This window comes from Gracilinanus agilis, chromosome 3 (genome assembly GCF_016433145.1).
Source record: "Gracilinanus agilis isolate LMUSP501 chromosome 3, AgileGrace, whole genome shotgun sequence".
Classification (NCBI taxonomy): domain Eukaryota; kingdom Metazoa; phylum Chordata; class Mammalia; order Didelphimorphia; family Didelphidae; genus Gracilinanus; species Gracilinanus agilis.
In genome coordinates, this window is record NC_058132.1 from 179,145,581 (window position 1) to 179,167,477 (window position 21,897).

Below are 21,897 nucleotides of genomic sequence, written 5' to 3' on the forward strand. Positions count from 1 at the left end.
ACTCTTCCATAGGTTGTGAGGAGTTTTCCTTATTTGGGGAGGGTCTGGATGGTTGTTTGTTCTCCTCCTCTGTTTGCTCGGTTGTCTGGATTTTCTCTGTGTAGAAGCTGTCGAGTGTTAAAGACTTCTTTTTTTTGTTATTATTCTTTCTCTTCTGAATTTCCTGTAACTGGTTAGCCATCATTAGCCCAGCAGCTTCTCAGGTTTATCCTCGCTCTCAGTGTCTGTCTGAGATCTATTGGCTCCTGAGGACTGAGTTTTAGTTTTTTCCAAGGTCAAGCCCCCTGGTGGATTCCCTTGCTAGAACCTCTGCAGGAGGTTTCTTTACAAGTCTCAGGGAGCTACTTCCACAGTCGTATACCCGTCTGCACTGGTTCCCCACTTGGGCTTTAGTTCCTGGTTGTGTTTGCCTCCATCCACGCCTCTGCTCAGCCGGCACCCACGCCTCTGCTCAGCCGGCACCCAAGCCTCTGCTCAGCCGGCACCCACGCCTCTGCTCAGCCGGCGCTCCGCTCCCAGCGTCCGCTCCCGCGCGCGCGCGCTCAGATTTCGCGTGCGTTCTTGACTTAATGGGGTCCTAAGTCTTGCTGCTCTCAGGAACAGGTCCCGGAGCTGCTGATGACTCGATGGGTGCCCCAAACTTGCTCTATTTCTTTTTAGCTGGGTTCAGGGCTATAGGTGAGTGTGGAGGGGGTGGGGGTGGGGCGGTTGCTCAGCTCGCGCTTGAGTGAGAGCCCTTTTTAGCTTGGAAATGTCTCGATTCCACGTACCTTCCACGCTGTGCCCTGTTGTGGGGTTCCTCCGTTCGTCTGGACTTGTTTTTATGTCCCCTTGAGGAGTTTTGTGTGTTTCGGTCAGGAGAGGTTTAGAGCTGCTTCTTACTCTGCCGCCATCTTAACCCGGAACCCCCCACTTAGTTTTTAGTTCAAATTGTTGTTCCACACATGGGCTGATGGGGACATTATCGGGGATGTAGACACTAAAGGATAACTCTAGTCCAACTATCAATAACATGGAATTAGGTCTTAATCAATGATACATGTAAAACCCAGTGGAATTAGGCATCGGCTAAAGGGGTTTATGGGGGGCTTTGAGGAGAGGGAAAGAACATGAAACATGTAACTACGGGAAAATATACAAAATAAAAACTTAAACAAACAAACAAATAAATGAATAAAAACCAAACAAATTGTTGTTCCAGATAAAACATTGATGGTAAAAAGATTTTCTAAAACAAAAAAAGCAACTTCTATAAGGAAGGAAGTTTTAATATGAAGATTGTTAGGAGAAATTTCACTTGGTTAATTGTGGTATTATACTTAAACCTCAAGAAACAGCAATTGTTTGAGAAGGGAAAAGTCTGTGAGTGAAAAGAAAAAGAATTTCCCCATTCTAATGATTCCTACCTGTAATCTCTGTTGCCAAGGATGTTGAGGCTGATGGATCAAGATTCTGTACAAAGCTGAACAATATTACAGGGTATCAAGGATGGGAAGGATTCCATGCTTCCAGGGGAAGAGAAAACAGTCTGGACCAAAAACTGAGCTGGTCAAAGTTGCCATGCCAGTCAGAGTAGGATCAGTCTTATGGGTGGCAATGCATTTTCAGCCTTAGTGAGATAGAGTGTGAAAATATATTTTCTATATGTACATTTTGTTTCCGAGCATACAACCAAAGCATCACTGCCAGCCAGTAAAAGTATACTTTAATTATAATCCAAGTATCCTAGAAGAAAAGAAGAGTTTAGCCTCCTAGACTTTCAAACTTACATCTGCCAAGTGATGACAATAGAATCAAGTAGATTAATTTGTTCATAAGTTAGAGAAGAATTCATGAGACCTGGAAATTGTGAAAGAAGGAAGGAATACAGAAGCATATGAGGAAGAGTAAAATGAATTTAACAAATTGGAGTCAGAAAGGGGACTGACACAGAGGTTCTCTCCACTTCTTTGTATCTTTCCCTTTCTAAAAGTGGACACTTCAGTGTACTGTTAGAGACCAAAAATGAAAAGTCCAAAATCAAGTAGGAGGCTGTAACTAAATAAGATCCCTATAGGCAACCTATTGTGTGACCAATATGTGTAAGTGTTCTAGCCTTACTGATATTATGAGAAAAACTCACTGTAGATAGTCAACACAGTCTTTTCTAAATTTCTAGTTGTCAGAAGCATCTCTGAAGCTAGAACATTTAAAGTCAAGGGGAACAACAAAGGAAAAATAGAAAGGAAAATGATTATCAATGAATGTGAAGAAAAAGATCGTCTAACTGCTAAGACTGGGAAAGTGAAAATGAAGTGTAAATGGAAGAAAGGAAGCATCTGTTAGAAGTAACCATTTCATTAAAAGTGCACTAAATCATGCAGGTTTTCCATCAGGAACTGCAAGCTGTGGGCTGAGATTAAGTATAATGGGTTCCCTCATGAATTCTTCTCATTACTCCTCTTGAAAGATCAGTAAATCTACTGAGAGGGTAATTTAGATTTAGTCTCCAAGATCAAATCATTTTCCTTTTAATCTCTCCTATTTAGAATTGTCCATATATATGATGCATATATAAAGCAAAAACAGAGATCCATTAAAAATAAGCCTATTCCAGCTCCTTGAATATTCTTGGCTCCTAATACATGCTCAGTACTTTGAAAAATACAGCCATTGGTTTTATGTCAGCAATAGGCAGTGATGGAGATGCAGCCTATTTATAGAGGATTGCAAGCTATTAAGTGGAAGAGTCAAGTAAAGGACAGGCTAGAGAAGACCTTCCTTGCCTTTCTCTGCTGACTTCTATGAATCTTTTTTTTTTAAACTAATGGAATTTCCTCATCACAAAAAAAAGCTCACCTTTCACTATAGGGCCACAATAGAACAGCATGATTTTTTTTGACCAAGAAAGGAAAAAAAAAGATATTTGAAGAGATTAGAGGAAACTATGAGGTCAAGAGAGGAGGAAAGAAGACAGAAAAATGAAATAATCATTTAAGAAATGGAGTATAAAAATGAAAGATTTCTGTTGCCTGCTATATGGTGTGCCATGCAAAAGTCATCAAGAAGTATAGGTTTGTTTCCTGAAATATTCGGAAATATCATTTTTGGTTTATACTTTTCAAATATATTCCATTGGTATATTTTGCTTTTTAACCAACAAGAGGTCCTCCTATATGCCTCTCCTACACTGAAGAACACCATCTCATATTATAAATATTTTAAAAGACAAAAAGACAAATATAAAAAAGACAAAAAAGGAAAAAAAACCTCAAGACTGATTAATGCCTTGCAAAAGATTGGGAAAAAATGTACCATGTACCCCACTCAGGGACCTCCCACCTCTGAGAAGCATGAGGGACTATTTTTAGTCTTTATCTCACTATCTTTATCTCTATATCATTAACTCACTGCTTTCAACCCTTGTTGTTCTCTATAATTATGTAGTATTCGCCATTTTTAAGAGGAAGCATTCTTTCTATTTACATTGTTATCATCATCATGTGCATTGTTTTCTTGGTTCTTGGTTCTGCTTATTTCATTCTATGCCAGTTCATGTAGATCTTTCCATACTTCACTGTATTTATCACATTCATCATTTCACAAGATTATAGTAATACTCCATTACATTTATGTACCATAATTTTCCAGTTATTCCCCAATCAAGGGGTATCAACTTGGGTATCTTCTTTTGGTGTGTATACTTTCTTCATATCAATAACTTTCCAAAAGAGTTCTACTGATTCATAACTTCAACAATAAAGTTTTTATGTACTTATCAACCCACAATCATTCCACCATCGACTATTCCCATCTTTTGTCATCTTTGCTAATTTCTCGGTATATAAGGTTTTATTTTTAAAAGCTCCAGGTTGTTTTGACTCGCATTTATTATTAGTGTTTTGAAGAATTTTTTCATATGGTTATAAACAATTTGCAGTCCTATTGTATACTTTATATTTTTGTGATACCTATTTGTTAATTGCCTATTTATCTTTAGATATCACTTTCCAAAAATTTGATATAGGCTTTCCCCCTTCAACAGCTTCCCTTTATATCATATGTACATTAATTTTGTTTGTAAGAAACTGCTCTGTTTCATATATCATTATCTTTTGTGATTGGTTCGAATCCTTATTTGGTAAAGAAATATATAGTCTACCAATAGCTATCAGAGGTTTCTTTTCTAATTTTTTTAGCTTTTTTATATTAATAAAGTGTTCATTTAAAATATATAGTAGAATATGGTATGAGACAGTGATCTAAGCCTAATTTCTATGAGGCAACTTTCCAGCTTTAATTAGGAGTTTTCATGATGTACCTTCAAATATTTGATTTGTCCCAGTCAAAATTTTCCTAGCTATTTTGAACATCTTACATTTTGTTATGAAAGACTATACACTAGTCTACTAATCCTTATTATCTAGAATAAGTTCCTTTTTCTTACAAGTTGTAATAGTTTCTTTAGTTTGTACTTCGAAGACTGGACTATGTGTGTGTGTATATGAGTGGAAGTTTGTGGGCAAGTGCTTTTTTATACTTTCTCAGGGAGATCAAAAGGGAAATTCATCCAAAGAATAAATCTGGAAATTTCCATTTTTGCTCATGTAGTTTATTTGTTTTTAAAATTCTGTTTGCTGATAGACTTTGAAGAGCATTCTAAATTCATCATATAATTAGATAACTAGTGATTTGCCGTAGGCTGTGAAGACATGATTAATTATATGCCATTAAATTATTTTCTTATAAATCAGTTTTCTTTTTTCAATCATATTTTATATTTTTACTCATGATGCCCCTTAGTCTCCACACTCTCAGCAGGCCCCCAAACTTTAGACATTATTACCTCATTGTGATATGGATTTTAATATATGCTTTCTATATATAATTTATGTGAGTTTCTTTCAGTTGAGTTGCAAGGTCATTTATATAAAACAGGATTGATTCCAAAACATAATAGCAGGGAAAAATTGAGAATAAAATCTCTATTGCATTTGGAACATTACTAAAGTACCTTCAGTCATGTGAAGGCAATTTTTGGTCACAGTTTTATCAAGCATAAGATAAAGAGATTGAACAAGATTTCTAAGTCCCTTTCAAGTTACATGTAGGATCAAGGGAATAAATGAATGAGGAAGCATGGTACAGGGGAAAGCATATTGGCTTGGTATTTTGAGGACCCAGTTTCAAACACTGCCTTGGATGTAGGGTCATTTTTTTGACTTAAGCAAGCCATTTACCTTTCATAATCTTCAGTTTCCTCATATTTAAAGTGCAGGACTTTTAATTAGAAGCCTTTTAAGGCTCTGATAGCCCTGGATAAATACATTATCTTATGATTCTGAGCTGAAGTCTTCCACTCTCATTCCTAGGTATTACTAAACCTGGTTCTTATAGACTTCATAGAACTTTCATTATACTAATGGGATCCACCTTAGAGAATATGAAACAGTTTATCAGATTATACATACTTTAGCTGACAGAAAGCATTAAACAAATCAGCAACCATTTCTTAAACACTTATGTTTAGATGACAAATAAATAAAGATCTGTCTAACAGGGAAGATTTACATTTTCTAGTTGATAATATTACCCATGTGACTCTTGAATCTTCATCTTGTGGACAGCCTGGGAACCTTGGCATTTGTTTAACGTGCCCTATAATCAGTCCATTCCTGCTTTGTGAATATTTACCCTAAATTAATTGTCAAATAGTGGCACTGAATAACTCTTCTGGTGACACTGAAATAAACCTAATAAGGTAGATGAAAATTATGTCTTTTCTGACATGATAAACATGGAATATTATAATTCCATAGGTAGAATGGAATATTAAAGGTATAGAGCACCCTATACCAAGATGATGCAACTAAGTAATGAGTGACAAGACATAGGCTTAATTTCCTGATACTTACACTAATGACTTTCCCTTTTTGCCTTCCACTAACATCTACAACCCAACTCCTTCTATTCTTCCTAATACATGTTTAATGTGATCTAACAGCTTTTGGATTCTGGTATTTTAACTCTGTGCATAATGTTGATGTAGAATTTATGCAATCTAAAACTTTAACACTGAACACATATTTTATGGAAACAATAAGCGATGCATGAAAAATGAAAATAAAAGACACTACCCAATAGACATCAAGGAATATTTTCAATCAGAAAACTAAATTTATATAAAATTTTCATGACTACAATTGAATGAGGCAACACCCAAAAAATGACTCTTCCTTAATTTCCTGTAGTCCATTTATGCCTCTGAAACATATTGAGCATCAGTTCCAGTGCAGTCGTCACTGAATTTGCTGAATAGATTAATTAGATGTACTCTTAAGCTAATGTCTATGATATCAAAGGGAAACCATTTGTCATTTATAACTGATTTCCTCTTGTGATAAACATTAGGCCTCAATTTAGAAATGAACAGTTGATCTTAAAACATATAGATATGAAATATTTTGATTTAAAACTTTGAATTATGTTTATAAATATTTACTGTTTGTTCCTGTCATCAATATAAGCAAAACACTTAATAATGATGATAATAGCCATAATATATTTAAGTGCATAAATGTAATATCTTCAATATAAATATATAATAGATTTTATATATATTAGATATAAAATAGTAGTCCTAACAAATGTAAAAAGGGACCTAGAGATGAGGAAAGCAGTTTCCTTTAAGGTAAACTTGAAAACAAAAAGCAAATTCATGAAATTTAAAGATATACTAGTCTGGAACTGCATTTTTAAAATATAAAATTATATGAAGCATGGAAATATTCTGCCTTATGAAGCTGTGGAAGTAGTAGACAGTGTAGGGCAACTAAGTGAAGCTCACAAAACATTCTGTGTTATAGTCTTCTATTAATGGTTCTCCCAAAGCTATTAGGAATGGAAGATGTGCAGTAGACAAAAAGAATACACTTTGAAATATTTGTTATGACATTTTAATGTTTTCTTACCACATATCCATTTCTTGCCAATATCTAGACCAGAGAGATTCATAACACTTTTTATATTGCATACCACTTTGACTGTCAAGAGAAGTATGAGGGCTCGTTACTCAGAATGATGTTTTCAAATGCATAAAATAAAATTATATTATTATGTTACATATTACCTTATGTTATATTTTTTTTAAATTGATAATATTTTAGTATATATAGCATTACTAAGGAAAGCAATTCTTTAAGGTGTTCTTTTAAGTCATTGAGTTACAACAGAAGTTCTATCATACATCAAAGAGAAAAAAATTCTGATGCAACCTTATAATGCAAGTTTTCCAGATGAAGGAATAGTCTAAGTATGGTTCTAAAATTATTACCTCAAAGAAACAATACAATTCTGAAAGTACCACAAGAGAACTATAAGCTACTTCTGATGATTGCCTAGAAAACAGGGGCATTCACATTTTTTACAATATACAAAACACTCAACCAATAGCAATCATTGTTAGAATTTTAATAATGTCATAATTGTTGCAAAATGTCAAGGAATTTTTGCTTCAAGAACAAGCAAAATTTTTAAATGTAATGTTTTATCATTGTATCTATGCGTGCGTTTTTCAAATCTCTCATTTAACCCATGTGAGGAATTCACAATATGGAAACTCCTTTTATCAATGAAGATCCTCAACTAGGTTGCAACTTATCTAGTCTCAGAAATCAGAAAGTGAAAGATAGGACCTTTCCAATAGAATCATTAAATTAAAGATGTATAGCCTTAGAAAAAACTTCAGAAATTATAAAGCGAAAGCTCTTTCCATTGCAAGAATTCCATCTACAGTGTTATATAGACAATAAGAAGTTGTCTTTCGGCCTCTTCTTGATTCAACACGTGACTTAATTTAGATCCAAAAAGACTCATTTTGGCCTCTTTCAATTTATTATGGCAGACCTTAAATATTTATTCATGTGCTCAGATATTATTAATGAGAAGAAAGATGGGTAATCTTTGAAGCAATCATTGCCATCAAGAGACTCATTCAAGAGATACCTAGACTCATTCCATTCATTATCCTCTGTATCACTGAAGTTTTAAAGAGTATTTGAGTTTTGTGATATCATTAGCTGAGACAAATATTCACCTAGTTGTTATAAATAGCTGATCTTCACATGTGCATCATCATAAAAGAAATCATTTCTTCTCTGAGAGAGCAAGAGGCAAAATATAATAATGAATGGTCTGTTTGCACCATTCATTCTAAAATATACCATCATCACGACTCCTATGAACTGAAAAACCCAAAAGGTATTTTCCCCAATGCCTATTTTATCACTGTAACTGCAGTTGTTCTGATTATCTTCTAATCATCATCCAACCAAGAATAGGATGTTTTGAGCTTACTGTGCATGCTATAAGTTACAACACTGATTAAGAAAGATTGGTGCTAATCTTGGTCTTGATTGCTATGAAAGTAATTCATCTTTTGCTAAAGAACATGGTTAGGGAACTAAGAAAAAAATAGATAAGCCCTTCCTGTGCGTATTTCCTATCGTCCAGTTTAAGTAGTTAATACAGTCACCCGAAATGGGTGACCTCTTCTGTCTCCTCACTTTCCTAGAAGTTGTTTTGACCATCAGAAATATATTCATTCTTAATACAAAAATGAGACAATCCATGAGTAAGAAAGCTGCATTTTATTGCTCACTTGATCACTCTTTCTGCAACTTTGAAAGCTATGATGAATTTGAATGTACCTATCAAATATATTTCCTAAAAGGACTTTCTTTTGTTGTTTAATTTTTAAATGCAGCATAAACATATCTATGCCTTTTATTCTCAATTAACAACTGATTAAAATTAACTAATATATTTTCCTTAGAGTAGGACATGTTTGAATTTTGAATTGTCATCATATAAATTGTAGAGTCCTAAAATGGGTACTTTGACTAAACATACAAAGTCCCCCATCCCCCTCAAAAACCACCTTGAACCCGGCAGATTTGCAACATTTTAAAACGGCACTTCATCCCTCTTTCAGCAAGCATCCTCTGCAGATTTAATGATCAGGAACATCCTTCTGATGCATGCTGGGAGATATGGCTGCAGGGTACAGACCACAGCTGACAGTGTGTCAGATGAGGCAGATCTTCTTGTTAGGGGTGAGTATGTTCATAGTGCAGTCTGAAGGCATGATCACCATAAATTACCATACAAAGGAATTTAAATGCATGTACTTTGAGCACATCAGTACTGTGCATTATACTTCCAGTTTTGTAATGCATATGTCATTTTTTGTTTAACTTTTTGTCTTTGAAAGAACCTAAATGGTCAATTGGTCCATAGCTAATGACATAGCCAAAGAAGCCAAAGAGTATTTGTAGTAACAAGAAGTTATAAACATCTTTATTTAGCACAGTGTGATGAATGGAACTGGTTTAGCCAATGATACTAAACAGAATTTTAAAAATTAAACTCTTGAAACAATAAGACACTTGGATTTTTATAAGTAAAATTTTAAGACTCATGGCAAGTGTCATTGTTTCAATCATTCTTTCTTGTTTTTGTGACAGAAAAAAGGTAATTTCATGTATAACATGAGGACATTAGACCTATATAACAGGGACTTAAAATATCTGAAAATGTTAACGTATAGCTTACTTATGAATAAATAGTAGATAAATGCTCACTGTCTTATAGAAAACACAGTTCAAACATAGTTTTCTTTTTTAATCTTCCACATGAGATTTCTTAAATATTATTGTGTATTGCATGTTATTGACCCTTGTTCATTCTCTGAAGGTATAACTTCCTCATTCTATCAAATGGTGGCAAGGTCTAGAATAATACTTTGCCATTTATCTATCTTGTAATATTCCCTCTAATTATGAATTTATTTTTAAATCTCAGAATTGTAGAAATATTAAAGAGAAAATACAAAATGTTGTCCAACATTTGTATTTAGCTACTTCTATTTAAATGTTTATTGATTTACATCCATTTATTGATAAAAAAGAAATGTGTTTTTAAGAGAAGAAATGCTATTTCCTCATGTATGGAGACTCATTCACTTTCGTCCCCCTCCGGAAAGACTACTTGTGTTTCCCCTGAGAATCTGGGGAGTGTATATATTTTTATTATTTTTCTGTTAAAAATATTTAGCTTACTCAGGGTGTTCATCCCTTTCATAAAAATCTAGTTACCTAAAAGTCCACCTTGGTGCTACATTAATGAGTCTCATAAACTTTCTTCCCTTTCACGACAGTCAAATTTATGGAAAAATTATCATTTCTCTGGCCCACCTAGTCTACTTTTGATTATCTCTATTTATTCCTTAGTACTTACTAGTAGTCATTCAGAATGTTGCTGCTTAGATCAGAGCATATCAAAAGGAACAATGCAAATTGGACTTCCTTACTATTTTTTTTGGATATTCCAAGGGGGTGAATTGAAATAGCATGCTCACATCCTGCTTTGTAAGTAAAATTAAACTAAACAAGGCTTGGAACATAATTCAGGTTTGGCTATTTCATGTTCTGCTCATCTAGCCTTTGGCTTTATGCCTAGGAAATGAGAGAATACATAAATTCCAGAATTATACTTGATAGCAATTCCAAACAGGTTGCTATTGTCTGAATATTCATGTAACATTCAATTCAGGAGCTTTCACTTTGCTGGTTTGATCAAGTAGCCAATTTCCTCTTATATATTTGTATTATTTCTCTAAAATTAACACAAATGGCTCAGTAAATGCTACTGTGCTGTCCAATTGGACGAAACCAGATTTAAGCACTGAATTGACAGTTGTTCTATTCTCCTCCCATACATACATAGACACAGACAATTTTTAAGTTAATAATTCCCAGTAATTAGAGGAAATTATACGGTTGGGAGTTGTTGGGTTTTATAGAGAATTTTGTCACAGTTTTGTGCCTTTCTTTTTTCCTTTCTTCCTTCATTCACTTGTTCATTTCATGCATTCTGACAGTCCCATGGTAGAATATCACATTTATATTTCTTTAGGTTAAACCATTTATAATGCTAGTCACTATTTCAGTAGCAGAGTCAAATATGGTTATTTGGAAGCATGTAATATAAGAAAAGGAAGAAGAAAGGGAATTCCTTATCTATTTATCTCTTTATAGGACATGATCACTGTGTTAGATTTAAGCATTAAGGATATCAGGAAGTAAATGAACGATTTTAACAATGGAACCAAACTAGGGTGGAGAAGAGAGTATTCCCAACATTCTCACATGTTACAAGTAGAGATTTAAAAAATCCTAATATTTTCGTCTAAGAAATTCTCTTTCTTCTCCTTTCACCAAAGCCATTCAAAGCTTAACTTTGTGGGGCCCTAAATCTAGGATTGCCTGAGTAGACACAAACAATTTCTGCATGGTACCTCTATTAATTAATGACTGTCTCTATAATATTTATTTGTACTGTGGTTAGAACTATATGTTGTCTGTGAATGTCAGCAGTGTTATTCACCTCCAATCTACCATTATCATCCTCTAAAAATGGAATTTCCCCATAAATAATTATCTGAAGTATAAAAATCACTTGTTTAATGCATTTAATATTCAGTGGAGCTGCATTATGATGGCACTAGGCATAATTTGGAAAAGCATAATAGTAGTAATGAGTATGCTAGAGGAAATTATTCTAGTATGACATAAAATGAATTCAGAGACTCACCTCAACAACTATACACAATTTTAGAGACCTGTTCTTCTATGACAAAACACTACAAAAATCACAGGGAACTCTTTTTTAAATCTTTAAAACTGTAGTGTCCTGTTGAAAGGAGGGGGAAGGAAAGTTGGAAAAGAGAGACAGAAAGAGAGAGACAGAGATAAAGACAGAGACAGAGAGAGACAGAGGCAGAGAGAGGCAGAGAGAGAGACAGAGAGACAGAGAGAGAATAAAGATCAGAAAAACAGAGATAAAAAATCCAAAAAGACAAATAAAGAACAAGAGAGTCAGGTAGAGATGAAGGAAGAGAACATAAAGATAGAGGCAAAAAAACAGAGAGAGTAACAGAGAAACATAGACAATTAGGGTCAGAGGGAAAAGAAAAAAATGAGGGAATCTTACTGATGACGATATTCCACTAAAAACAAGTAAGATTCTTAGACAAGTTAAAAGATTAGTCACAACAAAAAAGAAGAAAATATAAATTATTTGCTTTTATAACAAATTACATGATTCTCAAATCATACAGAAAGACAATTTTATACTCAGGATGAAAGTTTTCATCATAAATACTGCCAAGGAAATTAGTAATATGGTTTACAAGATTAAAAGAAATTATATTTAAACATAGATAAAGAAAGCTTAGAGCAGGAAGTACAGCTACACATACAAGGAAAGCTTCATAAGCTTTACACTTTCGTGATCTGCATTACTATCACTAGTCTATCTTTAAGTAGTTTTCCAAAGAGCCACAACTTGTGGAACAACCTCTAGATCTGGGTGATGAAAGTCTATTATGACTTGCTCTCAGAAAAAAAATCACCTTCTTAGTTCCTTCTAGAGTTGTGCCCTCTGTGAGGGCCAAGTTGAGTAATAATCCCATTCCTCAGGCTCTCACCCTTCCTGGAATTCATAAAAATCCACTAAGGCAATGGGAGTTAATTCAACACACACCTTTAAGCCACTCTCCTTCATCTTCTTCCTCACATTACACAAACAAAATGCTACTTTTCAAACCAACTTACCCTTCTCTTCTCAAACTTTCCCAGTCTATTTCTCCCTTTTAAAAATAATTCCCATGAAATTTCACCTACTTTCTTCCTGCTTTCCTTTTCTTCACCTATTTTTTCCGTCTAATAAGCGGTTGATGATATGCACCTTGAACTCAGGAGATAAGTAAGGGATGAGTATGTGAACCTAGGAGTCATGTACAAAGAGATGGCAAATGCATGGAAGCTGCTGAGATCACCAAAAGAGGGGTATAGAAAGACAGGTGAGCAAAGGTGAGCAACTTGTGATACACCTGCCAGAAGGTGGACCATGGATGATAATCTAGCAAAAGATATTAGAATGAGCAGGCAGACATGGAAGAGGAGTGTCATGAAAACCAGGAGATGAGAAAGTATCTAGGAGAAAAGGACGGTTAACAGCATTAAATGCCGTAGGGAAGTCAAAAAGGACTGAGAAAAGGCTATTCCACAAACATTTTAGATTACCTGCTATAAGCAAAATCGATGCTAGATTCTTGAGACAAAGACAAAGATCCCTTTTAGCCATAATATCATATGATGTTTCCCCCTCAAGCTCACAGAGCTGTACAACTTTGCACTGAGATCTTATTGTATCAGAGGCTCCAGGAGGGGAGAGTTAAAGGATTTTCTTTCCTCTGCATCTGAAAGCATAAAGTATTATTGTTCTCAAGCCCAAAGGGGAAGAAACTGCTACAGGGAATGTTTGATATTACTTTCAGAATAATTATGGTGAGGAGGAAGACAGCACTGATTTGTTGGACTTGTCTCAACCTCAAATCTGTCACAACAGTCTGTCTTTCACCCTTCTATGAGCTATTATTTGGCTTCCTATGTACGACACAGCACCAGAGAGACACAGGGTCATGGAGAGAATGCAATTGATCCAAAGGTTTAACTCTGACTACTTTTGAAAAATTCAAAGCACAAAAATGCATAAAGTATTTAAAACAATATTTTTATTGTTTTCTTTTTTCACATTACTGTATGTGCATTGAGCTTGTTCCCCCATTTTGGAAGATTGTATAAATTAAGACTGAAGAGCTGCACATACCTTCAGAGTGTGATAGCTAGATTTTTACTTATTTAGAGCTTCCAGTGATAGGAATATAAACTTAACAGCAATAGGAAGGGAAGCTGAATTTGTCAATATTCTACAATATATGGGACCTAGTGGTGAGGAAGGGAATTTCATTTAAATTGAGACACAATGAAAATTACGGTTCATTTCTCATATAATGAATAATGCATTTACAAATCACACGTAATTCACCTAAGAGTTTTCAAAAACTGCTTCTCATAACAATCTTGTGAGTCATAGAGTACACCTAATTTTATCACCATTGTAGAGATTACTGAATTGAATCTCAGAATGATGGAGGGACTGGAATGAAGGTGAGACACCAGGTGAAATGTCCAGGGTAGAAATCCAAGTCAAGTTTCTCCTCACTCTGATCCCAGAACTCTTTCCATTGCACTGAACTGCCTCAGGAATATTAATAATATTAATGAGGAAGTTAATAAAAATAGGAACTTAATTCATAAATAATTAATTTTAAATAAAATATAAAGTTAAAACAAATGTTTCTGTTCATTTGATGTGAAAATACAAATGTCCTTAAAATGAAATGGAATAAAATTTTACTTCTGAAGGGAAGCATAGTAAATTGAAAGATGCCCTTGAAGCAGCAGTCCTAGGTTCAAATCCCACCTCTGATATATACTGTTTTTGTGACTGAGCAAGTCATTTTAACCTCTCAATACCCTCTATAACTCATAATAAATTACAGAGAAAATACAATTTTTTTCACTTTTCCATATAAAATTCACTGTATTAGTGAAGGGCAGATAGGCCTAGATTCAGAAAAATCCGAGTTCAAATTTGGTCTCAGATACTTACTAGCTGTGTGGCCCTGGGTATCACTTACCTCTATTTGCCTTAGTTTCCTTATTTGTAAAGTGAGCGGGAGAAGGAAATGACAAACCACTCTAGAAACTTTGTCTAGAAAAGTTCAAATAGACCTTCAGGTACAACTGAAATGACTGAACAACATTAGTGAAATCGTAGATCCAATCTCTAATCCATATTTGGATGGGGGATAATATGAAGATTCTTAGCTTGAGCGTGGTAATTATTTCTCAGCTTTTTGGCTAACATCAAGTTCTTAGATTCAGTCAATCAACCAATCCACTATGTGCCAAGTGCTGTTCTAAGTAAGTGCTGGTCACTGTGCTAAGCACTGGCTTTAGACAAGACTATTGAAAAATGATAAACATGTCACTCATCTGTCTATCTTGGGCTCTCATTCCATATACAAGCTAGTTTGAATGCAGGATAACTTTCTTTTTTCTTTTTAGCTAATTTTGAACTTTGGCTTTTTTGCTAATTGCTGTCACCCAGATAGAAGTTTTTAAACTGATGTAGACTAAAATATCTGTCATCCTGATAAAATTAAATGCCATCAAATAGGATTTTATTTACTATAAAAAGTATCTTAGCTTTCTCTGGGGTTAAAATTGCCTTTTTTTAACTGTGCTGGATGGAAAGTAGAAACAAGACTATATCAGAATAGTTGAAGAAGAACCATGTCTCATTGGAGTTTCAGTAAGTTCTCTAGTGGGACTGTGAGTTCATGGATCCCTCCAAAACTGTTTAAAAAATAGGGCAAATCAGATTTGTTTGTCTTTTTATCTACCTAATATCAAAGAACTGATCTGCCTGATTTGGGCTTGCTAATTTTACTTTTTTTTTATTTTAAAAAAGTTTCATTTAATTGATTGGATGCTTAGCCTGAGGAGATATAAAATCTGTAGTCAAAACAGTTCAACCGATCTGCATGTGTGTGTTTGTATATATGTCTAAATGTCATTGTGTCTGTATGCATGTAAACACAGAATTAGGATTAGGTTAGGGTTTGGGGATAAAATGGTGTTGATTAACATGCTATAGAGCTCAACTGATTGAATGACACAATTTTTCCATTTTTCAGCTTGTCAGTTTAGTATTATATGGGTTCAAAACCCCATTCACAAAATTTTTTTAGCAAAAGCTTTAACTTTTTTATTCCATTTAAAAATAAAAACAAAACAAAGTTCTAGGAATCTAGGTACTATATTATCCTTGTCCTTATAGTTATCTAATTTGAGAATATAAATTATTTTATATTTTTATGATAAATTTTATGCCAATAATGAGAAAAACACATTCTAGAGTGATTTTATTTATGATTATTTGACCAATTGCTCTAAATATTCATTTTTCACATAAAGTAAATAGAACAAACTTATAAATGATTGATTTCCAAGACTAACTTTGCAGCAAGAGGGCATGGCTCAAATCCCACCTCTGAGGTTTATTCCATTCTGACCTTAAGCAAATCATTTTACCTCTTTTGGTCCTATTTTCTCATTTCTAATGTGAGGACTTTGGACTACATGGTTTCTGAGACAAGTTTCCTCTATATTTGAATCTATGATTCTGTGATATTTTTTCCTAAATATATTCAAAGTCCTGTGACTCCCACTGCAGAAGAAAGCAATTTGATATTTTATTTTCTTTTGGTTGTCTCTAAATTTCAATTGTAATTTATGGTTTATTGCTTATCTTTTCTTAGTATCACTTGGCTAAGTCGTATTTCACAAAACTGAAGAAATGGAATCTTAAACACACACATATACGCATTTATATATATATATATATACACATATATATATATATGAATTCATATGTATATATATGAATTGTGTGTACTCATGAGTTATCATGGTAGCATTGACTTTTCATCAGTTCAGTTTATAAATGTCCAAGTTATTACCAGAAGGCTTGTGGTCTGCTAGTGTTCAACTAATGGCATGGCCCATCTGCAGACAAGATGAAGACAGAATGGTAAGTTTTTGGACTCTGCTTCAAAAGTTAATTTTATTTTATTGAAGGTTTTTCCCACTCTCATTCTAAAACAATTATCTTGTTTCCTTACAGTATGAGACACTTCATATTTTTATTTCTTTATTATTCTTCATCGAAGCAATTCCTAAGCAGATTTGATGGAGGAAAAAGCTAACCATGCACAGAAGAAACTACTGGTTCCTTTTTTAAATTGTTTTAAAATTGCAGATTGGCTTTTGTTCTTCTGGCAACACCTGCCAAAGGTAATGTCTCCGTTTCACTACATACTCTTTAATTTGAAATTACAGAGCCAATTAGCTCTTTAACGAGTTAGAGCAATTGAGGTGAAAGAGTCAGAAAGAACTCATGAGCACCAGATGAAGTCTGTTATTGCCAAGAATAGGAATAGATGAACAAAACTTAGTAAAGTTGATTCTGTTTTAAATAAAAATTTTTCTTCACTGTCTGTTCTAAAATATGTGATCGATGTTGCTTTATGCAAACAGAGAAGAATCCAGCTAAACAGATTTGTGTTCACAGTTATAATTCTTGGAAACCTGATTTGAAATTTGCCATTTTTAGAACTTAAGGTGAAGTTAAGAGAACAAGCATTTATTAAGGACCTACTATGTGCCAGTTACTGTCCTAAGCAACATACAACCAATATCTCATTTGATCCTTGTGAAAACCCTGTGAAGTAACTGCTATTATTATCCCTGTTTTGCAAATAAAGAAACAGAGATTAAATGACTGGGCTGTGGTCAGAAAATTAGTATCTGATGCTGGATTTGAATTTAGGGTTTCTTGACTCCAGATGGAGTACTGCATTTACTTTTCCAGCTACCTGTCCTTATTAAGTAATTACTGTAGTTGAATATACTATAGAACTATAGGACCATAATTTTTTATAAGTTGGAAAGTTTTGAGAGTCACTTGAAGATTAGGAAGAAATTTGTAATTTTAGAAAGTATATACACTAAATGGAAAATAGTGTGGACAAGTTGGAAAAAAATAAGCATATATAGAAAGGATAAAGTATAATACGTACATTTGGAAAGCACTATGGAAAAGACAACACATTGCTATAAACCCCAGATAGGACAGGATTATCTCTGTTCAAGGACAAGAGGAAAATAATTTATAGGACTGTACTACAGCAAAACCCAAAAAATTTAAAAAGCATGTTTTGAAAGGAACAAACATGTCCATTTTTTCTGTGATGTAATAAGGTATATAAACTGCTTCCTGACAGCAATCAGTTTATTAGGTTTTTCCGAGGGTTAGCATACCATCTACTACTCCTATTTTGTAGGAAGCATTTTACTATATCATGGAAACACAAGTAACTATCATATTAATTAGTAGACCACTTTCCCCCCTAAATTGTGTCTTCTCCATAATAATCTTCTCTTCAAGCCATTACTAACCTCCAAAAGATATTAAAGGATCATACTTGTAGCTTTTCTGGGGTTTTCCAACCTGAAGATTCCAGAGTCCCAAGGAAGTCAAGATATATATCCACCATTAGTTGACTGTCTTCATATAAAAAGAAGAGACGGAACCCAACAGTCAACTAAAAGGTGACCTAGAGCACCAGATAGAAAGTAAGAGGATGTAGACTTGATTTTCCATTTTGCCACTTATTATAGCACCCCTGAGAATTTTGCCTCATTGCAGCCTCTCTGGGCCCCATTTGCCTTATCAGTGAGAGGACTGCAAGGTTCCTTCTAGTTCTAATTCTATGATTTGAGAGCCAGAACCATTTTGACTCTAAAATGATAAAATAACTGCATTATTTAACACGTGGATACTATACAAGGACTTTATTTGTCTTGCAGTTTCTATGAAGAATGGTCTCTACTTAAGGTCATAGATTTAGAGCTGGAAGGGATATTAGATGTCAAACCCATTTATGGAGGAAAGAAATCGAATACCCAATAGGTTATTTAACTTCCTAAGGTCAGAGAAATATGTCACAAAGTTAGAATTAGAACCCAGGCTCTCTGCCCCCAGATCTGATTAATAGTAACAAGAATCATCTCATCTTTTATGGACATCCATTATTGCTGATTACTTGTAGCAAATTTGCTCTTGGCGTTTGTTCCTATAAAATGAGGGGCCCTCTTGTGGCAAGGTTCTGTTCTCTACCCTGTTCCCTCTTCCAGACATACTCTAAACAAGATTTAAAGCATTTTCTCACAGTACATGGGAAAATGTCTATGTATAGAGCAAAAGCTTGTGAGTTTAGGTAATAAATATTGTTATATGCCATGGTGTAGCAGCTTCACATATAGTAGAGCCCAGTTACTACTGAGCCAGGGTTTTTAGAGCATTTTAATAAGCCTGAGTGGAGGCATAACGCTAGATAGAATTTTTTATATAAGGTGTCCCCAAAAGCGCTACAGTTTTAAATAGCTTAGTTTTAAATAGCTTAAAACTGCTGTAAGACTTTTGGGGACATCCTGTAATTCAGTTACAATTTAGATATAGAAACACTAATGATTATAATTATATCATTCATGAAAATTTTCTTCTGCATAAAACTGAAAAATATACATTCCTCTCTGATACTTTTCTAGTTACTAAGGTTAAAATACTATTCAAAGAAAACCAGAGCTCATTTTAGGTCATTTCAAAGAATACTAATACCACAGAAGTAAGAGGAAGCACCTCTAAAGTTCTACTTAAATATTTAGAAATTGTCTTGTATAGAATATTCAAATCTATTATTTTATAAGCTAAGTATGAGTAAGATTAAACCTGAAAGTTTCAGCAATTCTTTTTTAAATCTGCTATGAAATTATGCCATAGTATTTTCCCAATTTTTAAATTTTTTGTTGAAATATCTTGTTGTTAGACATCAATACAAATCAAAAATAAAAATGAAAAACATTAAGATTCAGTTCTAGCTCCTAATATATACTATGATCCTAGGTAAGTCATTTAATGTCCAAGTACTCCAAGAAGTTCTCTAAAACTGTAAATTAAAGAGCTGCCATTGGAAATATCCATTAGTAATGAAATAACATATTTAGTCTAAAGAAAAAAAGGTGAATCACTTTGTTTTTATTCATTTCTAAACATAGTCCTCCCCCCTATTCCATTGAGCTATCTCTTTCAATTAAAGTATAAAAAAAGAGAAATTAAGAAACAGTTCAACAAAAGCAAAGACCATTTCAGCTGATTCTAAAAGTATATGTGTGTTTGTGTAAGTGTAGGTTTAATGTAATCATGTATACAAGTACATTTACAGGTACATACGAAACTATACACTATCACAGATTTGGAAGTGGAAGAGACTTTAGAAATAATCTAATCCAACCCCCCTCATTTTACAATGAGAAAACTGAGGGCTCATGAAGTTGACTTGTATAAGGTCACACAGGTAGGAAATGGTGGTCAGGATTCAAAATCAGAAAAAAAAATTTGATTCCAAATCCAGAAACAGAAAATAAAAATATCCAAAGACTTTCTTCCTTCCCTCTCCTCCTCTTTCTTCTCTTCATTATTGCTTTCTTCCTCCTCCTCTTCATTCTTCTCCCTTCTCTTCTCCCTTCCCTAACCCCACTTCTTCCACCCCTTCTCTGAGAATTTAATCAACTCTACCAAATCATCAGCAGGCTCAGATCAACTTAGTAAAAAGATATTTTCATTAGTCTCAGAAAGTTATGACACAAAACAAGTCTCTGAAATATGCTTTCTTCTGGAGGTTATTGGATCATATAATTATTACTTTCATGCCAATTCAAGTAATGGGACTATTATAAGTAAACTCAACTTAAAATACAAAATCACTGTTGCCTGAGATATTCCATCACCTGAGCCCCATCTGTAAATCGAAGAGAACTTATTTGTTGCACAAACTTGGCTCCCAGAATGTTAAGCCAAACTAATAAGCTGCATCGATCACACATGACTATACCAGATGGGTGGCATTACAGACTCTTTCCCATCATCAAGTGCATCTGTTACAAATGATCAAGCTTCTCAGGCTACCATATTTAAGTGTCTTTTCGACAGTGGATTGTCTCCATTTCTCCAAGTGAATTAGGATGTCTTCAATATTTTTCCAAGTTTACCATCAGTTTATAAGAGTAGTAATCTGTCAGTCTGTACTAACAAGCTTAAAGGTACATTGGTATAATTCATCCCACAGTGGTATAGAAAAAAAAATGTGGAAAAATGGACCACTAGCCAGAAGGAAACTACTAAGAAAGTTCTGTTCCTAAGAGTCTATTTTCTCATCTCTAAGCAGCCCATTCCTGGTCGGTCAGACTCTTAGAAGGCAATATTAACTCTCTTTTCAGCCCTAGATGACTACTGCTTAATCCAGCTAATTGGAATGGAATTAGTGAGGTCAGATTTGTGAATTTATGCCTACACAAGCTGGATAACTAATCCCTATTCCATGTCTAAAAATTGCACACCTAACTCAAACCAACCAGTCTGATGTTAGCCATTAATTTAGTCTGAGTGAAAAGGAAAATATCAAGCATGTGCCCTCTCAAAAGGATTATTGCATTAGAACAAAAAGGATTGCCTGAACTGGAATTTGTCTTAAGTCATAACATCATATACAACATTAGTATCTTATTTATCTCCTGGATAATGATGACTATGACAACTATACTACAACCACCACCACCACTACCACCACCACTACTACTGCTACTCCTACTCCTCCTCCTGCAGCTATTACAACTAATAATAATATAGTGCCATTTTTATAATGCTTAAAGATATATATATATATACATATATATATATATATATATAGCTAATCTACTTGACACTAGCTATATGACCTTGGGCAAGTCGATTAACCCTATTTTCCTCAATTTCCTCCTCTGTAAAATAAACCATAGAAGGAAATGGCAAACCACTTCAGTATCTTTGCAAGAAAGCACCAAATATGGTCATTAAGAGTCAGACATGACTGAAACAACTGAATAACAACATTTGACGGTACAATTATACAGAATAAGTAACAAACATATGTATAAATAACTCTTAAGAAAGCATACTGATAGAGGTTTGGCAGTTGGTATAATCATGTATTATTCTTTCTATTTTCATTTCCATGACAGAACTTTAATGAGTCACACACATAAAGAGTTTAACAGATTTGTAGAAGGTTTTGCAGAAACACCATGCCTGGCACATTGTAGCACTTGGTATAGTATTTTCTTCAAAGATTCTTTTTATTTATCTGTTTTTAGCTTTTTTGTAATAGTAACTTAGAACATTAATCCTATGAAATCTCCGTTTCAAGTCAGCATCTGAGTTATTCATGTTTTTAAAATAAATTATTTGAATTGCTTTAACACTTTTTCTCTCTTTGAACAATAAAATCTC

The 21,897-nt window shown here is 34.1% G+C and overlaps 1 protein-coding gene across 1 annotated transcript in view; it reads left to right on the plus strand.

The window, feature by feature from the left end:
* CNTN5 (contactin 5) overlaps nucleotides 1-21,897 on the plus strand; it is a 609,722-nt gene that overhangs the window by 491,519 nt on the left and 96,306 nt on the right. Inside the window, exon 12 of the mRNA XM_044669004.1 lies at nucleotides 8,972-9,092. Coding sequence (XP_044524939.1) covers nucleotides 8,972-9,092 — 121 coding nt within the window. The remainder of the gene's footprint in view (nucleotides 1-8,971; nucleotides 9,093-21,897) is intronic.